Consider the following 27463-nt stretch of genomic DNA (forward strand, 5'->3'; position numbering starts at 1 on the left):
ATTCTGCAGAGTATTAGTGGTTTCCTAAGACATTTTTGGGGGGATTACCATCAGTATTAAGGTAGATTGGAAGCTTCGTGAGAAAAGTCGGGATAGCTTTGACAACTAAAGGCGGTCAACGAGTCAGCAGCGCCCAACTTCTTCATTGGAGGCGCCCTCACAGACTAACCAGGCCAGGCAGAGTGGAGCCACGCAGAGAGGAGCCACGCCCCTCCGGGAGCCACGCCCCCGGCGGCCCTCTCTGAGACGCGTTACTTCCGGGCTCGGGCGATCCGCATCCGGGTCATGCTGCACTTCTGCCTGTAGTAGTGTGTGACTGGCGGCGGTGCGGCGCCGTCAGCGTTCTCTTGCCGGTGTGATCCGCCGAAGTGCCTGCAGGCGGGGAGCCCCCGCGGCTTTGCGCTGAGAAGGACGGGCAGGGAACCTGGGAGCGAGCGGCGGCAGGGCTCCGCCGTTCGGGGGCGGGCTGGCAGCTCTGCTCCTTCGCTTGCTGCTGTCTATGGGAAGCGGGAGCCAGCCCTGAGGAGTCCTCAGCGGGTAGCGACCCCCTTCCCCGGCTCGCCTGCCCGCCCCGCCGGGGAGGGCGGAAGATGCCGGTGAAGAAGAAGAGAAAATCTCCTGGGGTGGCAGCGGCAGCGGTGGAAGACGGAGGCCTCAAAAAGTGTAAAATCTCCAGGTACCGCCGCCCCCTGCCCTTCAGTCTTTTCTTTTTGCTTCAGGACCGAAAGAGGAGGCGGCCGGCCAGGCCTCGGGCCGGGGAGAGGCGAGCCCCCTCTGATAAACTGGGGTGGCAGGCGCCGGACCGCGTGAGTCTGCCGGGCTCCACCTCGTGTTGGGTTGTGTGCTCAGCGCCGCTGAGGGACTCTTGAGAGTCGCTTCCCGTCCGACTCTGCGTGCCGGGGAGGGTGGGGGAGACGAGTACCCCCCGTTCTCTAAGCCTCCCCCGCCCTCAATCCAGACCTGGCAGTGTACAGATCCGTGCAAGGGTCACTTCTAGAATTTCTCTGTAGACTGTGAAGAAAGGAGCAGAGCGCGAGGAATTTCGTCCTGACTGCTGCGTTGGGAGTCATAGAAAGAGAAGCTCCTTGTGCTGGAATTGGCCTCCAGATTTAGTATTTGGAGTGATCTAACCCGCACCATCCCAGCAGGAGCCCCATTTTCTGGAAGCATAGTGCCTCCACCTGCCAAATAAAGTGCCTGGCTATAGTGCCTCCATAGCCAAGTCGCTGGGTGCAAAGTTGAAAAGGCCCTGCATGCATTTTGTTGTTTAGCCATCAGGATACTGTTAGCTCTCAACATAAATGTTAATAATTTGAGAGCTATTATACTCTGCATTTCTTGGAGAAAAAGCAAGGCAGAGTTGTAGTTGTATAGTGCTTTGGTGCCGTTGTAGCATGTCATTAAGGCATTACAGCAACACTGTATGCTGCAAAAAAATCATTGCAATTTACGTGTCGAAATGGGTTTCTTAAATCTCCTTATTGGGTGTCTTGACTGTCTTACTGGTTGGCACTTAATGTAAGAACTTAAGATGCTACCATTTAAAGTAGCCAGCATTATTAAGAGAAGATAATGATAGAGCTCTCCTTAAAGAGAAATCTGCTTAAAATGTAAGGTAGGTGACCTCTTTAGTCTGCTTCATCTTTTTGTAATTAGTTGGATTTTTCCTCTTATTAACCGTGGTTGGCGGAAGAGCCCGAGGGTATTTGACTATTACTGTGAAAGATACTGCTGTATTCTTATACCTCTTAATAACTCATACTAGAATTTGACATATACTCATATTTGACATATAGCTCATATTTGTATGAAGCATGCAAATTAGATTTCTTTTACTTTAACTTGTAGCAATCTTAAAATGTATAACGTATTAAAAGTATTTAAATTAAGCACATTAAAACAGCTGAGCCGTTAGTATTAGCACTCAGGTGATACTTTGCTCTGTCAACTTAAAATTTGTATTTGGCACCCTTATTTTATATTACATTACTATTATATAGTTGCAGAAGTTATAGCATTCCTGTCACTGTGGTAGTATAACTGAGCTCCTTGAGAAAAGTTTCTCTATTCGTTAAATCTTAGAGGCCACTTACAAACTTGCTAAATTTTAATTATTTTATGAAAAAGATAGATCCTGGGATTAAATTGCTTTGGCTCAATTATTTGAACTGGTATGATCTATTTTCTTTCTTTTTAATCTGTGGAATCTAATTATACCTTAAGTCCTATATTATCTTTTATCTTTAAAATGTTTGTTTAAGCTTGGTAGATGGTAAATAAACAACTCCTAATATATAATATTCTGAAATATTGATTCACTGGGTATCAAAATATACTTTGTAAGGTTCATTTTCAAATTATACACATATAGAATTTCTATGCAAATCAGCAGAATCACTGTAAAGATTTATATTTTCCCAACTATCAGTCCTGCATTGAGACCATTAGGTTGAACTTCTGTGTGGTCTTTTGAAATCTGGGAGGAATAATTTTAGTGATATTTTTGGTATTTGATAGTGAGCAAAGTAGCATTTGGGCTTTGTTAGCCAGAAATTTTTATGTGTAGATTACTGTTTCAAATTGCATATATTTAACAATTCCAGTTTTTCCCTGTAACACCAACTGTAAAAAAAAAAAAAAAAAAGAGAGAGACTTTGGTTTGAATTGAAGTAGTTCATATTGAACTTAGCTTTTCACTAAAAGTTGAGACTTGATGAAATTCTTAGGCATTTGTGTGTTTTCTAAGCTATTGCAGATCCCAACCCCCTGCTAGACTAATAAGTGGAGAGGAACATTTTTCAAGCAAGAAGTGCCTGGCTTGGTTTTATGAGTATGCAGGTAATGAAATTAATATAAGAAGATATCAGTCACATGCTTTAAAACTTTTTTTTTTTTGGTTCATTCATTTGACAAATATTTATTGCAGGCCTGCTGTGTGTTAGTGCTGTGTGATGAGATCAGGGTCAAGACTGAGGATTATGGTTAGGCTAAGAATTTCGTGCCCTTTCAGGCTGATATCTTTTTAAATATGTAATTCAGTATATGTTTAGTGGGTAGGGTGAAACTCATTTACTGTTAGTAAAATTTGTAAATAGATTCATCATTGGTTTATGTCCATTGGCTACAGTAGAGTTAGTATTCTGGAAAACAGTGTGTAATAGAACATTTTATACTTTATATGGTTCTTGTTTTTCTTTTCAGTTTTCTTTGAAGTTTTTCTGAACCATAAGCTTGTATTTTCTGAAACTTTTTTTGGTGAAACTTTTGGGAAGACATAGTAAAAGATTTAAAACTCATATGTCATTCCATGACAGTTTTCCTGTTTAATGCTGCCGTCTATGGGGTCACACAGAGTCGGACACGACTGAAGCGACTTAGCAGCAGCAGCAGCACAGTCATTTATTTAGCCATTCACTTCCACTGGAGATGCAATAATAAATAAGGAAGTAAACAGACTGATGTTAGTATAGTATTCTATATGCTATTAATATATGAGGAAGATGCACTGTGAGAGTTCATAGGAGGAGTATATAACCCAACCTTGAAAGTGTCATTGAAAATTTCTTGAAGAAGCTAGTTTAACCTGCACTAAATCCTATAGGTGGTGAATGAACAACTCTAGGTCTAGGATGAGACTAGTTCAGAGGTAAAAGTCAAAAGCCTGGGATGAGGCCAGAGTTAAGTATATGAAAAATAAACTTGTTTCTCATTTATTATTAACTTCTTCATAGCAGTTAAAGGGGAGATTAATTCATATTAACTTTTATACATTTTTCCCCCCATAGAATCATTAGAATGATTTAGTTCTTTTTGGAATTATTGGTTTTAAATCTGCCCTCCACCCCCAACTGTTTCCTTCTTTTACCTGCCTCCCTGTTTGGGTTTTTTGGAGATTTTTTCCCCCCTTTTACCTATCATCCTCAGAGTGTTTGTTTAGAATAAAACACTGTATATGCAGTCATTGTCTTATATTTAGTGATAATAAGGCTTAGATCTCAAGGGAATTTTGAACTTAAGATTTAGTTTTTTAGGTTATGTATGGAAAAAGACTATTTTGAGAGACAGTAGCTTCACTGTTGGTATCCTCTGAGCAATCTCAACAATATAATTTAAAAATTGTTTAGTAACAGAACAGATTCTTTATAGACCAGAAAAGCTGCTATTACTGGCATCCCAAGACAACCACTAACCCAAATTAAATAGAGGGAATTCATTTTCTTTTTGACCTCCATTTGAAATGTTGACCCAGTATTCAAAATGCCAGTTTTACTGGTATGCATGGGAAGATATAGAATCAAAGGCTGGTCATCTTATTTCACCTATAAAGGGTACTAGATACATAAAATTAATTAGTCTTTTTTTTTTTTTTTCTTTCTTTCATGCTTGATTGTTTTACTTCTCATAGGGACTTTCCTGGGTAGGGTAGGATTAGATTTAGTTAACCATTTATTTTCTATGCCAACATTTTTTGATAGCCAGCAAACTAATTGCTATCTTTATTCTTTATTATCTAATTTTTTTCCTGTGACCATTCTGCTAAGTAGTTGGTGGTATTCTTGTTTTATAGATGAGAAACAGGCTTAGATCAAGTAATTTGCCCAAGATCATACAATGACAAGAGGCTGGATTCAAACCCCGGTCATTCTGACCATGTAGCCTATGCTTAGCTGCTACTATCTTGTTTTAAAATTTGTACACGGCAGCCAGTTTTCTTTTTCCAAAAAAAATATTAGTAAGTATACTTGAGGTTAACTAATATTCTGTCATTCATCTAATGATGCATATTTATGGAGCACTTGTATCCATGTGTCAGGCACTGTGCTGAGTGCTGGGAATATAGTGGTGAACAAGTCAGACAAGATCCCTGCCCTTGGGGGACTTGCCCTCTAATGGGGAAGACACAGTAAGTAAGCAAGATAATTACACATGGTGGAAGATTATAAAAGTAATGTGGTGTGATGCAGGGATGGAAAGTAGAAAGTTGGGATAGACTTTCAAATGAACTGACTAGGGAAGGCCTCTCTGGAGATTACTTCAATCAGAGACCTAAACGATGAGGAGGTGCTAGTTGTCTGTCAGTTAGAGTAACTGAGATGTCCTTGTTTAAAATGGAGGCAATAATTGTGCCTTCTGAGATAAAACATGTAAAGAAAACACTTAGTACTGTACCTGGTATGTAGTTAGAACCCAATAAATGTTAGCTATTATTAAAAGAGTGATAGTATTGCAGCATCAGATTTACTGGTTGTATATTTTTACAATACTGTTCCAAAAAATTAACAATGTAGCTCCTATGTAGCTTATGTTTAAGGTGCTGTGTCATGCTTTGAGCAGATTTTTTTTTTCCCCTGAGCATTTGCTCTGGCTGGTATTGTTTTAGACCCTGCAGATATAGCTGGGAACTATATGGTTATTAAACCATCAGAAAATTGATTTTCTTTTAAATTTTAAAAGCGTTTCCTGGAGGAGGACGTGGCAACCCACTCCAGTATTATTGGCTGGAAAATCCCATGAACAGAGAAGCCTGGCAGGCTGCAGTCCATGGGGTTACAAAAGAGTCTGACACAGTTGAGCGAAACAACTGCAACAAAATGTTTTACCACAAATCTTGTTAATAAGATATTGTAGGTCATAAGTGGTGTGTGAAAAGCCTGATAGTTTTTCCCTTTCATAAGACCTCTCATTTTGAGTGATACTTGCATTGGCAAGGATTCAGGAATATATTAGGCCTGTTGTTGAAGAAAGGTGTTGGAAGTGAAAAGGCATTTTAAAGTCTTAAAAAGAATAAAAAAAAGGGGGATATAATTGCTTAGTGCTAGTAAACTGACTTAGCAGCAGCAGCAGTAAAATTACCAGCTGGTAGAGTGAACTAAATCATTTTCATAGCTTCTTAAGTTGAGTAGAAACCCATATTGTGCCTGAAATAGTTAAATTCTACTCCAGAGGTTTTACCCTGGAAGTAGTTTTATTGGAAGAGTTTGTTTGAAGAAGTATAATTGATGTTATGTGATCTGGGGAAAAGAACATTATAGTATAGACTTGGTTTTAGATTTAGATTGTTGTTATTTGTTTTGTGAAAGTCACTTGACATTTACAAAAAGGTCTTATATGTATCTTATGTATCTTTATATAACACAGTTTAATTTTATTTTTATCAAATTTTAATCAATAGTCTCCCATTTTCCAAGGAGGCTATTTTTTATGACAGTAACTGATATTTCTTGATATGACTCTTCAGCTTTCTCTTACAATTACTAGTGATGGCAGTGTGGAGGACAAGTTTGCTTTCTTGCTGCATTAGAAAAGTTTAAAATATATTTCAATCATGACTTAAAAAAACTTTGTTTTCTTCCATTCAGTTCTTTATCTGGTTTTTATTTTCATCCAAACCACATATAAGGATGCACATTCGGTTATTTTTTTAACACCTTAATTATGTATGTGTGCTTTTAAAATAATGTAATTAACACATTTTCATAAAAAAAGTCTCCAAATGTATATTAGGAAGTGAAAGTTTCCTATAATTATCACTCCTTAACCTTTTAACATTTCACTGTATAAAAAAGTACAATACTTATTTAGACCAAAGAATTTTTAAAACATTTAGTTTCAGATCATGTGTTAATATCATCTTAGCAGTCTGGACCTCATCTGAGACAATAAAAGCTTAACTGGTCCCATACTGGGTAGTTACATTTTTCTACTAAGAAAAGCCATAGGACATTGGCCCCACGTTGTGCTTATGAACTAAAGAGGGTGATATAAAATGCCACCTGAGCAGCCTTGGTCTAGTCCATGACATATAAGCTGGAGTATTTTTAGTCCTTAAGAAAGGAAACAAGTTTCTCTTAGCTACTTTAATGTTTGAAGACTGTGTTTTCTTTCAAAAACCAGGTGTGGTAAACATATTTGTATCATATCTAGTTTTAAATTTTATTTTAGCCTCTTAAATTGAGGTATATTATTATATTAATTTCAGGTATACAACATAATGATATATGATTTTATCACAAAATTATTACCACCTGTCACTATGCATGGCTAGAAATTTTGTTTCCTTGTGATAAGAACTTTTAAGAATTTACTGTCTTAGCTACTTTGAAATACTCGAAATAGTATTATTAACACTATAGTCATCCTGCTCCATGTTACATCCTCAGGACTTACTACGTTTGGAAGTTTGTGCCTTTTGACCACCTTCACTCATCTTGCCCACCCTTGCCTCTGGCAACCACCAATCACTTCTCTGTATTTGAGTTTGATTATTTTTGGTAGATTCCTTATGCAAGTGAGCTCATGTTGTATTTCCCTTTCTCTGACTTGTTTCACTTAGCAGAATGCCCTTGAGGTTCATCTATGTTGTCACAAATTTGTTTTACTCTTACTAAGCAAAAGATAACATAAAAAATAGGAAAATTGATGTACTGACTTATGTCTAGTGTTACTAAGGGAAAAAATAGGAAAAATGTCCTTAATTTTTGAACTAATGATAGACATAGCTAATTGAGAGATTAAGCATTTATTTCTACATTAAGATTACATAGTATTCATGCTTTACTTGGAAAATTTCTCATTCTGGAATCTCAATGTAGCCATTTTCTTATATCATTATTGTTATATCTTAAAAAATATTAAATTTTTATGGATATATTTCAGAAGGTTAATGAATGACCATCTGGTTTAGTAAGAAACAGATATTCTCCTTTGTTCTCCTCTGTTTACTGTCTTGAATTTTGGGTTGTTACTGGCACATTCTAGTAGAATAAGGAGCTCAAACCTTCTTGTGCTTTTTTATATTGATGCATTGTCAGAAAATTTCTTCAGAGGAAGCTCTCAGTAAATGTATTTTTAATTGTACAACCTAGTGATTGTCATTAATGTTTGTTTTTATGTCCTTTATTATATTTTATAATGTGTTCAAAGAGGATTTCAAAGTTAAAAAAATTTAATCTGTACAAATATTCATACTTTATCAAAGGCATGTAAAAATTCAAAGTCAGTTATTCACAAAAAAATGTTATGTATTCATAAATTCCTTTAACACAGTGGCTTCTGTTTTATGTTGATATAAAGTTATAACAATAAAATGTATAAATTATTTTTGTCTTTGAAGGTCCTGATGAAGTTGTAGGGCCAGAAGGAATGGAAAAATTTTGTGAAGACATTGGTGTTGAACCTGAAAATGTATGTTTTATTTTTAAGTAGAATGGAATGCAAGTGGGGTATAGAATATTCATAAATTTCTAAAAATTGGAACAGTTTAATCTTATAAGAAAATTTTGTTTCTTCATGAATATTGCAGATTTTCATTTAGGTTTTTTTAAGTGAATTTAACTTGGGCATGTATTATCTTTCTTGATATAAATGTCTTTTGTAATAGAGTAAGAGAGATTCTACCTTCAGAAACTGTTAGAATATTTTGCTTTTAAGAAATTGACCCATCTAAATTTCTTTACAGTTAATAATTCCAGAGATTGTACTCTTTAATAGTTGAAGGATGGAAATAGTTGTATAAAAATGCTCTCCATGATAAATATAGACATGATAATCTCTGTGCTGACTTCTCCCCTATCCTTTATGTTCTGTTCTTTCCAGATTATTATGTTAGTTTTAGCGTGGAAATTGGAGGCTGAAAGCATGGGATTTTTTACCAAGGAAGAATGGTTAAAGGGGATGACTTCATTACAGTAAGAAATTTTTTTAAAAAACAAATTTGATGGCCTATTTGAAAATCTTAATTGATATTTTGTGCTTCGTAATTTCAGCAGTAAGTCTTCACCTTAAATTAGTTTTATCTATAATAATCAGTTTAGGATTGAAAAAAATTATATTATGGTCTTTGCCAAATGAGCAGTTACTCCATTTTTCATATTTTCTAAGAAAGAATCTTTAAGAACAGTTCTGTTAAAACCCACCTATTCTCCTGATGCATGAACTAGAGCTTTATGATAGAAGTTATTTATTCATGGAATGTTTGAGCAATGAGGGACTTCCTTCTCAGAATACAGAATTCTACTACGTGAGTAGTTTGTTCTTCAGCAGTTCTGAGCTCTGGGACCTCCTCTCTCTTCAGTTTTATACTTAACTTAAAAAAGAAATTTGAAGTGACTTACATGACAGTTTTAAAGAATAAAAGAAATATTGTTTGGCGTTAATAAATAAGTGTGCAACATTTAGCCATTTTATAGTTGTATACTTTCATATTGTATGCTGCTTTTGAATGCTTTTATAAGTTACAAAATTACTTCTTTTTCACAAAATTGCTTCTTTATAAAAATAATTTGATTTTGGCTTTCCAGAGTACAGTGTGCTTAGTTTCAATTGGTAATTGTGTGTTAATTTTATATTATGTCATATTCCTGATGTTTATCCAGGAAGTAATTAATAATCAACATTCTAAAATAGAGCAAGCATAAATTTATAATATTTTTGGAGCCCCAAACTGGAGGTTAATTAGTTTCCTGTTGTATGATTTTAATTAACACGCTTAACTGTTGTTTACTCCTTGTTTGCCTATCCTTAACTTTCAGGATACCTGATTTTTCAAGTGTATTTGTTCATATGAAACTTAAATATTCTTGAATTTTCAGTGTCTAATGTTTCTTAAACCAGGATTAACATTTAGATATTTTATGTGTGTATATACAAACACACAGATATAAAGAAAAGAGAACACAAAGTCAACTCTCTCACTTTTATTATTTCTTGATGAGATGAGGAGTCTGAAATTCAGAGAGGTGAAGAACATTTTTGCCAAAGTTTACATAGTTCCTATGGAACTAAGGATAGCAGAGCTAGAATTTTAATTTCCTGATGACCAGTCTACCATACTGCAGTTCCTATTGTGGCATTCCTTTGTGTTTTCCTTTGTTAGCAGTCTTTATAAAATAGAAGGCCATTATTAACTTTTAAAATCATAGTGTTTCTAACCAGGACTGCAGATTCTGCCATTCATCTAGGTGTCATAACATGGCAGATTAAAATAATGTTGCTTCTGAAATTCTTTGAGCTGTTTGCCACCATTTAATTAACTTTTTAGAGAAAGATAAATATACAGGAGTATGCAAAGAATATAAAGAATTTTATACAGCTCAGTCTGTTTTATTAAAACCTGTATTGGTTGTCACATAGCTCGTTAATTGTGAGACCTTTTATTTGGCATTACAGTTGCTTTTTGTACTCTTCTGCTGCTGCTTTTGTCCTACTTTTTTCAATATCTCAGCTAACAAGTGTTTGCATATTTTTAAACCAAAAGTTTCTAATTGCTTTTGAATAACTTGATATTATATAAGGAGCCTCTGTATAACATATATAAACAAAAATGTTTCTAGTATTTGCATATGACTTTAGGTATATGCTAGGAAAATTGATGAACCCATGAACATGTTGATTATTAGCAAATCTTTCCAGCAGGAAGTTCACAGGCTTTAAATAATAAAAGCAATATTTAGCACTTAAAATTGACCTAGAGGTTTTTGTTTCACTCATGTGTTATCCCCTACCCATTTGCCTAGAGCTCTATAGTGTAGAGCCTTGAAGTTACTAAAATTAGGCAAGCATTCTTGACTGGGAAAATAGTTTTTTTCCTCTGATGATCTAGATTGCTATGTGATGTACAAAGTATCTTTTCTTAGTTGGGTAAGTCTTATTAGCCCCTGAATACTCTTACAAGGAACCTGTATAAAATAGTTTTCAAAGTAAACCAAGAGAGACAGAGCTCTTAGTTTTTTTAAAAATGTATAGTTTTCTAGTATACTTGGTTTTTACAATTATGAAGTATAAAATTTTACAGACTTCATTCTTTTTATAGTTGTTTCTATTTTTAGGATTTAACCTGAACATGGTTATTTGATGACTCCTGAATCACTTTAATGTAATTATCAGCTGTTTCAAATTAATTAATTTTAACCCTTAGAAAACTTGAGTACAGCTCTGCTAAAGAATAGAAACAGTCTGATAGTTAAGACATACATTATGGTCATGAATAGTAGAATATCATAATCATGGTTAATTAAAATCTGTAATTGTGTAATACTTAATTGTTTTCATAATACTTTTTTTGAAAACATTTATTTATTTTAAAGCTGTTATTCACATAGACTTTCCATAACTGAATTGTTGTTTTCTCTTGTTTGAAAGAATTTATGGGTGTGAATTTGTACATAATTGGAGTAGAATGGTCATTTTGTAAGTTTTGGGGATGTGATTGCCATATCCTTTCCAGATATTTTGCTTTATTTTGTTTTCATTGTTGTTTATTAATAGTCAAATTTCCCTTCAAGTCAGATTTAATAGATATTTACCCTTATTTTATCTAAGATACTGTGCTGCTTACTGGTGATCACAGTGAGGCATGGGACACAGCTTTTACTTAGTTACATTCTAGCAGGGCGGGAGAGTGTTACAATACTGTAAATATAAATAAATCCCCAGTGGCTCAGCGATAAAGAATGTGCCTGCAATCCAGGAGATGTGCGCTCCATCCCTGGGTCAGAAAAGCCCCCTGGAGAAGGAAGTGGCAACCCACTCCAATATTCTTGCCTGGGAAACCCCATGGTAGAGGAGCCTGGTGGGCTACAGTCCACGGGGTCTCTGAAGAGTTGGATACGACTGAGAAACAAACCATAGATCCATGTGGGATGGGACAGGTGCTGAGTAAAAGTAACAGATACTGTGAAAGCACAGCTGCTAAGGAGATTAATTACCACTGAGTAGACAGGCAAGTCTTCGCTATGGGTGTAGCGTTTGAACTAGACCTTTGAACAATGATTAGGATTTTAATGGTTGAGGATATAGAAAAATGTTTCAAGAGAAAACTGTAAGCAGAGCCTCGAGAAGGAAAAACATATGTCTAGTTTGCTGGAATCAAAAGGTACATAAAAGAAACTGACAGCAGTTTTAAACTCCAGATAGTTGAGATATGGCTGCATTATGCAGGACTTTGAGTAATATGTTGAGAGAGTTTAAACCATATGTTTTAGATTGGGAAGGCACCAGGTTATTGAGCACAGGAATTATCAAAGATTTGGGGGATGATTTCAATAGAGTTGATTTTTTAAAAAAATGTTTTAAGATCATATACTCTTGAAAATCTTAAGGAAAACTGTGAACCTTATCCTCGTTATAATGCACATATGTTGCTACACACAAAATGTTGCATATGGATCTTCTTCCTTGGATCTATAGCGGCAAGATTCCAAGGATACTTGAAAATTTTATTCTGCCATACTTACTGGAGCAAAGGACTTTTCTCACATGTACCAGCTGAAAGTTTGTTGTTGGAGCAAAGATGAATTACCATGCTGTTAGAGAAAATTGTGGGCATAGATCTTTGAAAAGAGTATACTAGATTATGATCATGAAGAAAGAAAGAATAGGATCTGATGAGAACGGTAGTACATTAAGCTGTCTTCCAGTAGACTACAAATTGTATACCCTCTGGTCTCCATGTTGAACTCTGTACTTTGAAGAGTAAAGGCTTGACAGACTTTACTTTCCTACAGGAGAGATGAATGGGGAACATTTATATAATTTGTTTTGGTGAGAGTAGAAGATTTGAGTAGATTGTATGCTATACTGTGTGTGGCATATGATTTATCATTCACTTAGCATTTGGGGCCCAAGTACCAGTTGTCATTGGTGTGGTTCTTCCCTTTGCTCTGCCGCAGAGTCACCATGACTGTTTCAGAATGCCCCCTCTCCACATTTCCAAATGCCTCCAGAGGTGGAATTTTTGTATTGAGGTCAATAGACCTGATTCAGAGAATGTTCTACATCCATAACTTTGTGAATAAAATTCTTCCTATTATAGCATCAGTGTGTCACAGCATTCTTATTAGGACTTGAAGATTAAGGAAGAAAACCTCACTTAGACCTAAATGAAAATTTTCTCTCATTTTAATGAAGCCGAAATTCAAGTCTCTCTTGTTAATAAAATGTTTAACAATATTTAGGAAATTAATCCCTAAGCCTTTATGTTGAAATTTAAACCCATTTCTATTCATTCTAACAGCAGTGACTTTGAAGATGGTTATTGTATTGTGCCAGTGTTCCCTGAAAACTGTAGTTTTATTTGATATTCAAAAATAGACTATTCTTATTTTCCATGCTGTACTACTTATAGTACGTGTTTCTTTTTAGTTCAGAAGAAATATTCTTCCTACACTTGCTGAGTTAAGAGGTATCAAGATTATTAACTCCTGTGAGTCTATTTTGGAGCTAGATTAAATATCAGAATTGTCTGTTAATAACAGCTTGGGCGTGTTTACTGGTTTTGCTGGCTTCAGCCATGTCTTTATGATGTTCCTGATAAATGTGGAAATTTGTGTTTAACTCAGCCTGTCAAGCTAAAATTGTGTTACACATTTAATACATGATCCTCATTAGTAACCTTATGGCTGTCTCATTGTTTTTGTGGTTTTAAAATGCGAAACAGACTGGAAAAGATTAAATAACTTGCTTAAAGCCACATGGCTGGAAGTGGAAAAATTGGAATTTCAATTCTCTGTTTGACTTGAAACTTTGTTCTTTATCTCTGTATTATTGAGGTCTCATTCTAAGTAATATTGTTACTTTGTGTACCTCCCTGGAGCAGAAAATGGCACCCCATTCCAGTGTTCTTACCTGGAAATTGCATGGACAGAGGATCCTGGTGGGCTACCTACCATCCATGGGGGCACAGAGTCGGACATGACCAAGCACACACAACTGTGGAATGTAAAATATTTGGAAAGAATTGTAATCTCTTAGATTATCTCCTAGAGAGACTTGTTAGTCACTACTTACACACTTAACAATTCTGTTTGAACTATAGTTTTCCACTAACTTTTTCCCAGATGGGAATTTTGAAACCTTTTGTAATACATCATCTACTTTGTGTTTTATTTTTGATACTCATACCTTTATTTAACAGACAGTTTTGGAATGCTGGGGCCTATATGCCAGGCCCCATGTTAATACTATGAGGACGATTTTTGAATTCTGGAGGTATTGAGAGAAAAAAAGCTTTTAAAGTAGGGAGGTATCCTTTAACTTGTTTTACCTCCTGAATCTCAAGTCTGTTAAGATTTTGTGAGTCATATCATTAAAAAAAAATGTGAAAAGCTGCTGATGAAGCTCAAAGATGTAGAAAACGAGGCCCCTACTTAAAGGTAGGTCCTGATGGGAACGGGAGCACCTGTGACTAGTCATACTAGGACCTTTGGAACATTCTCAGTTGACAACTCTGGAGATCTCAAGTTTTGAGATGTCCCAGTTTTCAAACACTATTATAATAGCATATAATCTGAGAATTTGTTTCTTTTGCATATTCTTCTGGTAGAAGTTAACTGCATTTTCAACTTTCATTAGAACTTTGAATGTTTGCACTAGTAGAAGCCATTTATTGAAATAGTAAATAATAAATTTCTCATAAATGATAAGAATAAATTTTTTTTGTTTCTTCTTGAAACATTTTGTGTACGTATTCATATGTAAGGAAGTAGGCCCCAGACAAATTAAATGATTAACTTATCTAAACTTTGATTTCCATTTCTGGCAGTTACAGCATCCTAAATATGCAAGCAAATCATTTCCCATTTTACACACCTAAATGTTAGTTAAAATATAAAACATCTTTTAAAAAACATACTTGTACTTGACTATAGAAAAATAAATCAGAAGCCAAAAATTATGAGAGATGGTAATTCCATAGGGCTCTATGGAGCTGGCATTTCTCCTGAGGATACCTGCCTATTCTTAGTCACTTGGATTAACCTTTTATGCCTATTGGGAACTGTAGACAAATTGCAATGAGAATCATGTTAAAACCTCTCACATTTAGTTATTGATGCCAAATCTATCCAATGGAGGGAGACTTGTTTGCTTGGGCTTGGTTTGACATATGCAGTTGGAGACAATGGGCTTCTAGTTGAGAGAATTCCTAACTAAAAGTGCTTTTTGGGGAGTTCCCTGTTGGTTAGGATCTCAAGACTTTCACTTTCATGGTCCTGGCTGGGTTCAGTTGCTGATTGGGAACTGAGATCCTGCAAGCTGAGAGGCATTGTCAAAATAAAGAGCTCTTTGTCATGAGGATGTAGACACAATCCAAAAATGCATTTTACTGTTGTCTCAGGTAATTAGTACTCCCATGGGTTTAGTGGAAGCAGTTCTTCTGTACAGGAAAGCATTTTAAACAGAAGCCTCAATTTCTTCAGAGAAAAGTTCAGTGATCGTTAACAATCAGAAATCACTAAACAAGTTGGGAAACAGATCTTAAACTTCAAAATAAGACTCTTTAAGGTTAGTATTTTGAGTTACTACAATCTCAGTATAAAATAACTACATTAATGTGTATTAAAAAAAAGAATGGTCTCAGATGATCAGATTTCAGATAATTTCTAAAAGCGAAATATATAAAAGATTTAAAACTCAGTAGAGAACTAACTGCAAAGGAGATGGATATAATAAAATGGTGATGTACCATATTTGAGGAAAATAGAAAAGAGACTAAGAGCTATAGTGGATTAATTTTTTTAAATTAATTTTGAATGTGTTCTGTGAATTTTGAGTATGTCCTCTGTATTCTAGATTTAAGTCCTTCATTGAATATGTGGCTTGAAAATGTTTTCTCTGTGTCTGTAGCTTGTGTTTTTATTCTCTTACAAGGACTTTTATACAGAATAAAAGTTTTAAATTTTGATGATGTCTGGCTTATTAGTTTTTTCCTTCTTATGTGTTTTAAGTGTCAAGTCTAAGAATTCTTTGCCTAGCCATAGATCCTGAGGATTTTTCCTAATTTTTTTTTCCTAGAAGTTCTATATTTTTACATTTTACTTTTAAATCAGTGATGCATTTTGAATTGATTTCTATCAAAGGTATGAGACTTAGATTTTTGGTTTATTTCTTTATCTGTGGATGTCCATTTGCACCACTACCATTTGGTGCAGAAACTCTTTCTCCTATTGAGTTGCTTTTTACCTTCATCAAAAAGCAACTGGACTTAACCTTGTGTGGTCTGTTCTGGGTTCCCTGCTCTGTTCTGTTGATCTTCTTCCAATACCACACAGTCTGCATTACTATAACTGTGTACTCAGTCTTGAAGTCAGGTAGGCTGATTCATCTTTTCTCGAATTTTTTTTTAGCTACTACAGTTTTTTTTAACCTCCTTTTTCTTTCTTGGTCACACTGTGTGGCGTGTGGAATCTTAGTTCCCCGACCAGAGAGTGAAACCTATGCTAGGAATGGAGTCTTAACCACTGGACCACCAGGGATGTTCTGCTATTACAGTCTCTTTGTTTTTCCAAAAATTTTAGAATAATCTTACATATTTACAAAAAATCTTACTGAGATTCTTGTTAAAGTGCATGTGAATTTGAGAACTAACATCTTTACTCTTTGACTCTTCCAAGATAGATATGTCTCCATTTACGTAGGTGCTTGGTTTCTTTCATCATTTCTTTGTAAAACATGGATGTCCTGTACATGTATTCTAAGAATTAAACCTAAATATTTCATCTTTATTTTGGTCACTATAAATATTGTATGTTTAATTTTAGCATCCATATGTTCATTATTAATATATAGAAATAGAATTGACTTTTATATGTCCTGTATCCTATGAACTTGCTGAACACACTTATTTTAAGATTTTTGTGTGTGTGTGCTTTGGGTTTTCCACATGGACAGTTGTGTCATATGATTATGATGCAAAATAAGGACAGTTTTATTTCTTTTCTGTACATCTTATATTTCCTTTCCTTGACATATTGCATTGGCTAGAATGTCTACTACTATGTTGAAAAGTGTGGTGATAGTGGACATGCTGTTTTGGTTCCCTATGTTACAGATAAAGATATCAGTTTTTCACCATTAAGTATTGTTACTGGTGGGTTGTTTGTAGGTTTCTTTCTTTTTTTTTTTTTAATCAAATTGAGCAAGTTCTCTATTTCTGTCTTTTTTGTGAATTTTAAGATGAGTAGATATTAAATACTTTAAATACACATTTTCTGCATTAAATCATAATCATGTGGTTTTTCTTCTTTTAGCCTATTAATGTAATTATGTTGATTTTTTTTGTAAGTACTGAATCAATCTTGCATAGTTAGAATAAATCCCACTTGATCATGGTATGTAATTAATTTTATATATTGCTTAATTTCTATTTGCTAATATTTTGTTAAGGACTCATGAGGGATATTGGTCTATAACTTTATTTTCTTTTTCTTATTTATTGAGTTATATTGGACATAAAATGTTATATTAGCTTCAGATGTAAAACATTCAATATATGTATATATTACAAAATTAAGGGCTTTCCAGGTAGCTCAGTGGGTAAAGAATCCATCTGCAGTGCAGGAGACATAGGTGACACGGGTTTGATTCCTGCAATACTGTCACCATAAGTCATTAACATTCATCAGTATATATAGCTGTAAATGTGTTTTCCTTGTGATGATTTTTAATTGTCTTTGATTCTAGGGTAAAGGTAATACTGGCTTTATAAAATAAATTGGAAAGTTTTTGCTTATGCTTTATTTTTTGAAGGAGGTTGTAGAATTGATCTTCAAAGATGGTGAAATTCTCCAGTAAAACCACCTGAACCTGTATATGTCTTTCATAGATGTTTCTAACCTTTGCATTCAGTTTATTTGTTTAATAGTTACACAACTCAAATATTGGTCCATGTCACCTGTTTTTGTTTTTGGCTATGTTGGGTCTTTGTTGTGTTGCATGGGGGCTTCTCTTGTTTCAGAGCATGAGCTAAGTCACACTGTAGCATGTGGGATGTTAGTTTCCTCACCAGGGATCGAACCGGCCTCCTCTCCATTGGAAAGTGAATGCTTTAAATGAAATTTTTTTTTCAATTTATTTGTTCATTCATCCATGTAGGGCAGTGCTGGGTCTTTATTACTGCAAGGACTTCCCTCTAGTTGGGAGGAGCAGGGGCTGCTCTCTAGTTGTGTGTGGGCCTCATGTGGTGGCTTCTTGTGCAGAGCCCATGCAGGTACGGCTCGTGGGCTAAGTAGTTGCAGCTTCCAGGCTCTCAAGTTGTGGCACATGGGCTTAGGGCTCTGAGGCATGTGGGATCTTCTGGATCAGGAACCGAACCCATGTCTCCTGCATTGATCAGTGGATTCTTGACCTCTGAGCCACCAGGGAAGTCCTGGAGAGAGAATTCTTAATCACTGGGCCACAGGGAAGTTCTGAGTCCGTTTGATAACTTATTCTTCTTAAGTTATCAAAGTTATATCCTCTTGATATCTGCAGGTCTAATGATGTACTTTGTTTCATTCCTGATACTGATAATTTAATTCTTTACTTTTCCTACTTTCCATAGGTTTAATCTGGTCTTTTTCAATAATCTAAGCTCCTGTTTTTGGAGTCTAGATAAGATTTCAAAGGCAGGAGCTTAGATTGTTGATTGAGACTGTTTTCTTCTTTAATGTTTGTATTTATATTTAGTGCTATAAATTTCCCTCTTAGCACTGTTTTGTATCTCAAAAAATTTGATATATGTTTTCATTTTCATTCAGTTCAGTATATTTTTTGGTTTCCATTCCCATGGACTATTTAGGAGTTGGCTGTTTAATTTCTAAGTTTTACTTTCTAGTTTGGTCTCCTTGTGGTCAAAGAACATATTCTCTGTGATTTCAAGTATTTTACATCTGTCAAGATTTGTTTTTTGGTTTAGGATTGAAAAGAAGTATTTTGTTGCCATTGAGTAGAATGTTCTTTCCATGTGCATTGGATCCTGTTGATTGTTGGTGTTGAATTCTTCTACACATTTACTGATGTTCTGTGTTGTTCTGTCGATTGCTGAGAGAGAGAGATTGAAATCTAACTGTAATTGTGAATTTGTTTATTTCTCCTTATATTTTGCAGCTCTTGTCTGGTGCACACATTTGGGATTGTTGCGTCTTCTTGGTGAATTGACCTTCTGTCATTATGTAATATTCTTTTCTAGTTTGATAAATTCTTTGCTCTGAAGTCTACACTAGCTGATACTAGTTTGGCCACCTCTCATTTCTTTTAGTTGTTTGTACAATATATCATTTTCTATTCCTTTACTTTCAGCCCACCTACATTGTTATGTTTAAAGTCAGTTTCTTCTGAACAGCATAGAGTTTACCATGTTTGTTGTTGTTGTTCTGCTCTGTCAGTCTCTAATCTTAAAATTGGTTTATTTAAAACACTTATATTTGATGTAATTACTGATGTATTAGGGCCTAAGTCTGCCCTGTATTTTATAGTTCAAGAATTGTGGTTCTTTTGTTATATATTTCTTTTCTTAGACTTTCAGTTTCTTTGGTGATAGTTTCTATCTTTTCATTTATTTTAATTTCTTTTTGATTGCTTACTGAAGCATTCTTATAACTGCTTTAAAATCCGAGTTGAATGATTCTAAACATCTTTATCATTTTAGGGTTTGCATCTATTGATTGCCCTTTTGCTGTTTGAGATCTTGGTTCTTGCTGTGGCAGGCTTTTTTTTTTTTTTTTAATTGAAACCTGGAAGATTGGAGTATTATTTTGTTATGAAAGTCTGGATCTTATTTGAGGCTTCTAGTTTAGCTGGCTTCCTCTAATACCACTTGGGCAGGAGAACTGAGGGCTGTTGCCTCATTAGTTTCCAGTGTCCATAGCAAGTGAAGTTCCTCTCTGCATCCTTGACGTCTGGGGAGGAGTCCTCATTACTGTCAGCAGAGGTGAGAGGCCTCTACAGATGCCTTCTCTCCATTGACACTGCTGGAGTGACGGCCGCGTTCCTGGGTAAAGCTGAAAGCCTTGACTCGAAATCCTCCTCTGACACTCCCAAGAGTGGAGGAGGAGTGTCTGCTTTTCACTGCCTGGTGGGAGTTGATGTACCCCTTGTGGTTTCCACTGACACTGCAGAATTTGAGAGGGCAACCTGCTTATATCCTAGTGTTTTGTTTGTTGTTTAGTCCCTAAGTCGTGTCTGACTCTTGTGACCCCATGGACTCTAGCCTGCCAGGCTCTCTGTCCATGGGATTCGCCAGGCAAGAATACTGGAGTGGGATGCCATTTCCTTCTCAAGGGGGTCTTCCCAATTCAGGGATCCAACCCGAGTCCCCTGCGTTGGCAGGAGGATTCCTGACCGCTGAGCCCCCAGAACGCCCGCATTTCCTGGTGAGGGTGGACCATTCGGTTCCCCATTCAGCCTTTGCTGGCGTTGGTAGGGATTGAGCCAGTTTTCTCTTTGGTGTTTGACTGGAGAAGAGTGGTTTGTTGTTTTTTTTTTTCCCTTAACGATTTCTGTCTTGCCAGATTGCTTACTTTGGGCCAGAGGGGGAGAGCAGGCTTCTGTATGTTTATTTTTTGTCTGCCCTCGTTGGCATTTCTGTTTTGCTGACTCCTTCAGCTCCAAGCTGGGATAGATGAGGCAAGAAAAAAAAACCCCAGGGAACATGCTACTGTATTGTTTCTCAGATTCTTCAGAGTCTTTTTTTGTTTGTTTTGTATATAATGTATAGGGTTTTAATTGAATTAACAGGAGAGACGTGAAATAACACTTCACTTGTTTTTTCTTAAAGTGAACTTTCTGCCTTTCTTCCCCATTGCACTCTACTGCCTCTTTCCTCTGCTCCATTTTAGAAACAGATTCTTTGAAAGCAATTGTCCAGGCTTCTTTTCTCTAGTTTCTCCTCATTTGCTCTTTTAAACTTATTCTAGCAAGACTTTATCCTTACAGCTCCTCCGAAATCACACTTGTGAAGGCCTTATTTACAAGTGACTAATCAGACCAATTAATACTGACAAAGCTTTGGGTGAAGCTAAAATTTTACTTAGAGGGAAGTCTGTAGCATTAAATATTATATTAAAAGGGGAGGGAAAAATCTAAAACCATATGAACTGGTATCTAATTTAGGAAAAGGATTAACCCAAAGAAAAAAGAAAGGAGATTAAAAGTGTTAAAACCCTGGTAAAATAGAAAAAAGATACAATTGAGAGAATTAAGAAATTCTCACAAGGTAATCAAGAAGAACAAAGAAAAGGCAAAAATATATAATAATCATGTTAGAAAATATAAATATTTTAATTGGCATATTTAAGTAAAATTATATGTGAAATAAGTAATCAGAAATGTGTATAAATGACCAAAACTGATTCAAAAAGACATTAACAAATCGAAATGGTCTAATAACCATTTAAAATGCTGATTTAGTAGTTTAAAGGTTTTCCTTTTCTTAGTAAAAAGGCCCAGGTGGTTTTTCAGCTGCTGAGTTTGTTCATATCCTAAATCCAATGTTGAGTAAACTTTTTTTGGAAAATAGAAGAAAGTGTACCATTTTTCATTTTGGTTTTTTGAGGTTTATGCTATAAGCTTGTTACAAGGCTAGCAAAAAGAATGTGAAAGAATGAAATTTACAGTATAAATACATAAATACATACATAAATTTCATTTATGAACAAAGCAAAATATCCAGCAGTGTATAAAACAGGTAACATGACCAAGTTTGGCTTATTCTAAGAATGTAAGCGTTAAGCAACACTAGAAATTTATTCAGATATTTTACACATTAATAAAATGATAAGTTACTACACGTCACATTGTTGATTTAGAACAGTGAAAGTCTCACTTAAATCTGAGAATGCTAGGTGTGTTGTCATGAGTACTGAAATCAGTTTTGCATGTAAAAGTATTGGTCACAGTAGATGGCACAACTAATTTGATTGAAGGGAATCAGATGATCTGAGAGAGGACAAACTGAGTTAGTTTTGATGAGTAATTTTTTGACAAAATATTAGAAGGAACAGCATATCAAGTAGATAAAATAATATGTGCTTAAAGCATAGATATGGCATTTGGGAACGGTAAGTGAAATATAACTAGAGCACAGTTACATTTTAAGGATATTGGGCTCTGGTTGGAGATGAGATTGGAGCTTTGTGCCAATTGTTAAAGGCTTTATCTTTTATCTGCCTTGTTTCTTGCTAAATAGTGGAGTAAGTCAACCCAGGTAAAATCAGAAAGCCAGTAATACTTTGGAGCATCCCATCTCTTTAGTTCCTTATATTTAGTTAGTCGTACCTTTAGAGATAACATCTGTTACTTGTTTGCATTCTTTTGTATATGTACCTTATGTAAAGTTAGGTGCTGTCACTGATATACTTTGATTTTTTGTTTACTAAAAATGTAGTAGGAATCTGAGTTTATGACTGAATCACTAATATATTTCCTCTGGATTACCTACTAAACTTTAAAAAGCCATCATGGTTAGTCTCTTTCACCAAGATGGTGCCTGAGAATTTGTGTCAGAGGCCTGATTAATTTTATTTGTTCTGTCATTTTAACTTTATTTGTGGTAAAAGCATATATCTTAGTATGTTTCTTTTTACCAAATGTTTGTGATTTTATTCGAGGTTATGCTTGAGTTGTGGGTGTCTTTTTTTAAAGAAAAGTTATTGGAGTGACCTTTCATAGATTGCTAGGTTTTCTTTTCCCTTTTTCCCTTTTGCATTGTATTGGTAGATAGAAGGCAACAGTTATTCTAAATTTGTGAATGAGAGAATTTAAGCCTAAACTAACTTCATAAATGTGCCTACTTTTTTATTTAATGCATTCATTCTAACCCCCAAAGATACTTTTATTTAATTTTCTTAATTATATAACATTTGATTTTTTAATTTAAGGTGTGACTGCACAGAAAAGTTACAGAACAAATTTGACTTTTTGCGCTCACAGTTGAATGATATTTCTGCGTTTAAGAATATTTACAGATATGCCTTTGATTTTGCAAGGGTAGGTGGAATTTCCATGTTTGCAATTTTAATATTTTTTTATTATCTTGAAACCACACTTAGGAGAACTTTTTTATCTTTTGTTTTAGGATAAAGATCAGAGGAGCCTTGATATTGATACTGCTAAGTCTATGTTAGCTCTTCTCCTTGGGAGGACATGGCCACTGTTTTCAGTATTTTACCAGTACCTAGAGGTATGTGTATGTTTTTATTTTTAAAATAATATTTAAAAACTTAAGCTGAATGAACAGCATACCTTTAAATGAATAAAAACAAAAAGACTGTAGCTTTTAAAAAAAATCTGTATAAGTGGTTGAAAATTTGTTTAAATGTATACCTAACTGCTCTCATTTAGACATGAGTTCATGTTCATTAATATATTTTGTGCATAAGCTATGTGTACTCTCTTCCTCATAGCTCTTCTCCCTTCAAAAAAAAAAAAAAAGATAAATCTTCAAAAAATATATTTTATCACAAATGCCCTTAATGTAAAATTAGTTTCTTGGGATTTTTCAGGAGAGAATTGATGCTAGTGTACAAATCTCAAGCTTTTAAATCATGTTTCTTGCTATATACAGAATATTAGACTGAAAAACATCAATGTAAGAGAACCAATTTTAGTATTAAAGCTTAGGCTCAATCTAAAGAATTAGAATAAACTTTAAATATCTTGTTGTTGTTCAGTTGCTCAGTTGTGTCTGACTCTTTGCAACCCCGTGGACTGCAGCACGCCAGGCTTCCTTTTCTTCACCATCTCCCGGCACTTGCTCAAATTCACGTCCATTGAGTCGGTGATGCCATCCAACCATCACGTCCTCTGTTGTCCCCTTCTCCTCCTGCCTTCAATCTTTCCCAGCATCAGGGTCTTTTCCAGTGGCTCGGTTCTTCCCATCAAGCGGCCAAAGTATTGGAGCTTCAGCTACAGCATCAATCCTTCCAATGAATATTCGGGATTGATTTCCTTTAGGATTGACTGGTTTGATCTCCTTGCAGTCCAAGGGACTCTCAAGAGTCTTCTCCAACACCACAGTTAGAAAGTTTAATATTTTATGTCCCCAAATATGAAAATATACTTAGAGTGATTACTGAGACATGTATGCTGAATTTATAAAGGAAGTATTCTTTTAGAAGAAAGGCTTTATTCTTGTACCTGTTGTTCAACGTGATTCTAAGAAGAGACTGTCCTTTTTTTCCATTTCTTTCTTTGGTAGTGTTTTTTTGTTTTTGCAATTTTGGCTTTTATTTTGGTGTACTTCTTACCATTTCTTGAATATAGATGCTTTTGCTTTGAAAATAATTTCTCATGAAGCTGATTGTTTATCATAGCAAGTTTCCCAGATTAGTTTTGTTTAAAGCTTGTGATAAGAGACAGTATAAAATTGGTTGATGGACATTATCTATCTTCCTCATATTAGTAATTTGGGGACAGAGATAAATATCATTCCTTGTAAAAATATTCCCATGTAAAGGTTGCTGAGAGAACTAAATATTTTCAAATGTTTGTTGTGTGGAGGGTGTTTAACATACATTATCTTTTTAAATCTTTATAATACCATCTTGAATTATGTTTTATTTTTACTTAGCCAATGAGTAACTTTCCCAAGGTCACTCAATTAAGTAACAGAAGTAAGATTTGAACCCAAGCCTGAAAAATGCCAACTTCAAATGTGGCTAAACAGTAAACCTTATGCAAAGAAACAATTTAATGAGAAGCAGCAGGAGGGAGTTTACTGTGTTTAAGAAACATTATATAGCTTGATCTCACTGGTGATTACACGGCATATACATTGGTAAAAATTTATTAAGCTTTACCCTTTTTGTTAGTGCCCTTGATGCTGTGTTATTCCTCAGGAATAAAAAGGAAAAAAATAAATGTGAAGATGTTAACATCTAAATGACCCTGAAAATTCTCTTAGAAACACAAATAATTAAAAGAGGAATAACTGTTTTAGGAAAGACTAAATCACAACAAAGTTACAACTATGTTTATTGATGTCAAATCCTAATAGATATTGCTTGGTCTGTAATCCAAATGTTTATATCATTTTCTACAGCAATCAAAGTATCGCGTTATGAACAAAGATCAGTGGTACAATGTGTTAGAATTCAGCAGAACAGTCCATGCCGATCTTAGTAACTATGATGAAGATGGTGCTTGTAAGTATATAATACAATGTTTTCTTATGAAAATATAGTTCTTAAAGCTATTAAATGAGAACATGGATTTATGTAGCATTACCATAAATAATTTAAACTTCCTAACAGAGCTTCTTGTTTTAATTGTGTGGGAAGTGTGGGGGGGGAGGCAGGTATAGAAGGCAGGGAACTTAGATTGAGCACCATTATAAAATCTGTGCTGGTAAATACAATATTTTCAATTACTTGGTAGCAGAGCACTATAGCTAAATTTAGAATATAATTTCTGCAGCTAGAAGCTAAAATTCTGCTTTATTCCTGTCTTTCCTGGCATTTTACTATGTAAGGAAAGTGCAGTCATGATTTTAAAAATAGGAAAGCAAAACAGCTATAGTAGCAAAAGCTTTAAATTTAATATCATAATATCCATTCACGTAATGGCAAATAATGTCAAAGTAACTTCCATCAGAAATTATTGAGTGAAAGTGAAAGTGAAGTCACTCAGTCGTGTCCGACCCTTTGCAACCCCATGGACTGTAGCCTACCAGGCTCCTCCATCCGTAGGATTTTCCAGGCAAGAGTGGTGGAGTGGATTGCCATTTCCTTCTCCAGGGGATCTTCCCGACCCAGGGATTGAACCCGGGTTTCCCGCATTGCAGGCGGATGCCTTTACTGTCTGAGCCACCAGGGAAGCCCAATGATTTCTAGTTGTTCAAATTAAAATATCTGTCAGTCCCCTTGAATGGAAAACCCAGGATGCCATAGGTGTTGGAGGCAATGATGACTTACTTAGATAAGCCAGATGAATTTTCTAGAGCTGTACGTTTTTCACTCCCATCACAAGTTTGGCTGCATGTGGTGTTTTCATGTTGCAAAGCATTGTATAGAAAAGATTGTTATTGTTGTTTAGTTGCTAAATCATGTTGAACTCTTTTGTGACCTCATGGACTATAGCTCTCCAGACTCCTCTGTCCATGGAATTTCCCAGGCAAGGATCCTGGAGTGGGTTGCCATTTCCTTCTCCAGGAGATCTTCCCAACCTAGGGATTGAATCCAGGTCTCCTGCATTGGCAGGCAGATTCTTTACCACTGAGCCACCAGGGAAGCCCACACAGAAAAGATACCTTCCTATAAATGTAAACTGAGGTTAAGGGACTTTTGTGACACTGAGGAAACAAAATACTGAAGAAAGGATAACTTTATTTCTTTCTGTATATATTGTGTCTTTCACTTACAAAATAGTGTAAAATTTAATATTTTTATAAATAATACCTTACAGCAGTAAACTGGCAGCTCAAGGACTGTATCTGGCCTGTAGATATGTATTTTCATGTGCATTTGAGTCAACGTTTTAACTGAGAGGTTTTGAATAAAAATATAGCTTCTAGATTTGTTTGAAAAATTACAAAATCTGACAGAACTGTTCCTGTGTTCTTCTATAGGATGTAGGTTGGAACCAAATAGTGGCTTATGTTGCGCTTGCTTTCTGGTGTGCTGGTCCACAGTATGACAACATCTAGGTTGCTTTTCAGTTGTCATTTATTATTATGCTAGTCTCCTGTTTTTCTTACAGTACAGAAATATCCATTAAAAGTGAGAGAAAAAGTGAGTTCATCAGAGGGTTGTAAGAAGAATAGAGCAAGCATATTTCTTTATGGCAGTGAGTTTTCCCTACATTTCCAAACAGTAAACAGGGAGGTTATTTAAATTGCCTATCTGATTTATGTAAGTAAGTAAATTTGAACTCCTTGTAATATAAAAATATCTTTCTATAATAGTTCTTAAGGCAGGTGTTGATATTTATTAGGTACTTGCTTTGTATTCAGATTTATAGTAGGTCCTGTACCTGGAACAGTATATGGCCACACCTTCAGTAAACTTACACACTTCTTGGTGAGGTGACAGAAATACTATGTTAAACACTTTTCAGATTATTTAATAATTAATTAGCAGAAAGCCATGGGCAGTTAGAAAAAGGGAGAGGTTAATATTGACTGAGTTATCAGAGAGTTCATGAAACACTTAAATCTTGAGAACATGGTTTTCTGCAAATATCCATTGTGGAAAGTCCCTTATGTTTTTTATAAAAATAAAAAGGCCAAGAAAGCACCTATTAAGTAGAAGAGGGAGTCTGGAAGGAAAATACCTAAAGAAGGGAAAGGTCAGTTCCCTATTGTCACCATAGAGTTTGTTTTATATAATTTAAGAGATAAGTTCACTGAATTCTAATAAAAGTTGTTTCTTTTATTTCTAGGGCCTGTTCTTCTTGATGAATTTGTTGAGTGGCATAAAATTCGTCAAGCATCATAGCAAGAAGTATTGTGAAGAAAATGCAAACCTTTTGATCCTGATGTGTGTACAGGCTAATGAGATGAGGGGGAAAAAACCTAAGGGTGCATTTTCATTCATACGAAAGACTTCTCATAGTACTTTTTTTCTTTCCTTTTTTTTTTAAAGGAAGTTTTCTTGTTACGTGTTATGGGCATTGAGCCACACCTCTTCTTAGACTGAATATTGAAGTTTTTGTTTTGAGTTATGTTTATAACATTTATTTCAGAACAATAAAGATTCAGATTTGTGACAAAGGC

General features: G+C 35.3%; 1 protein-coding gene across 5 annotated transcripts; it reads left to right on the plus strand.

Moving 5' to 3' along the window:
* DCUN1D5 (defective in cullin neddylation 1 domain containing 5) lies at positions 1–27463 on the plus strand. 5 transcript variants are annotated; one of them, XM_069554801.1, is made up of 8 exons: positions 1–676; positions 2747–2838; positions 8114–8184; positions 8596–8687; positions 22632–22740; positions 22829–22933; positions 24794–24896; positions 27130–27463. In XM_069554801.1, the coding sequence occupies exons 1-8, from the start codon at positions 591–593 to the stop codon at positions 27183–27185; spliced, it is 714 nt and encodes a 237-aa protein (XP_069410902.1). In that variant the 5' UTR covers positions 1–590; the 3' UTR covers positions 27186–27463. The 5 variants fall into 5 exon arrangements, with proteins under 5 accessions (XP_069410902.1, XP_069410903.1, XP_069410906.1 ...); XM_069554802.1 differs by lacking the exon at positions 2747–2838; XM_069554805.1 differs by lacking the exons at positions 2747–2838; positions 8596–8687.

The sequence above is a fragment of the Ovis canadensis genome, chromosome 15 (assembly GCF_042477335.2).
Source record: "Ovis canadensis isolate MfBH-ARS-UI-01 breed Bighorn chromosome 15, ARS-UI_OviCan_v2, whole genome shotgun sequence".
Lineage (NCBI taxonomy): Eukaryota > Metazoa > Chordata > Mammalia > Artiodactyla > Bovidae > Ovis > Ovis canadensis.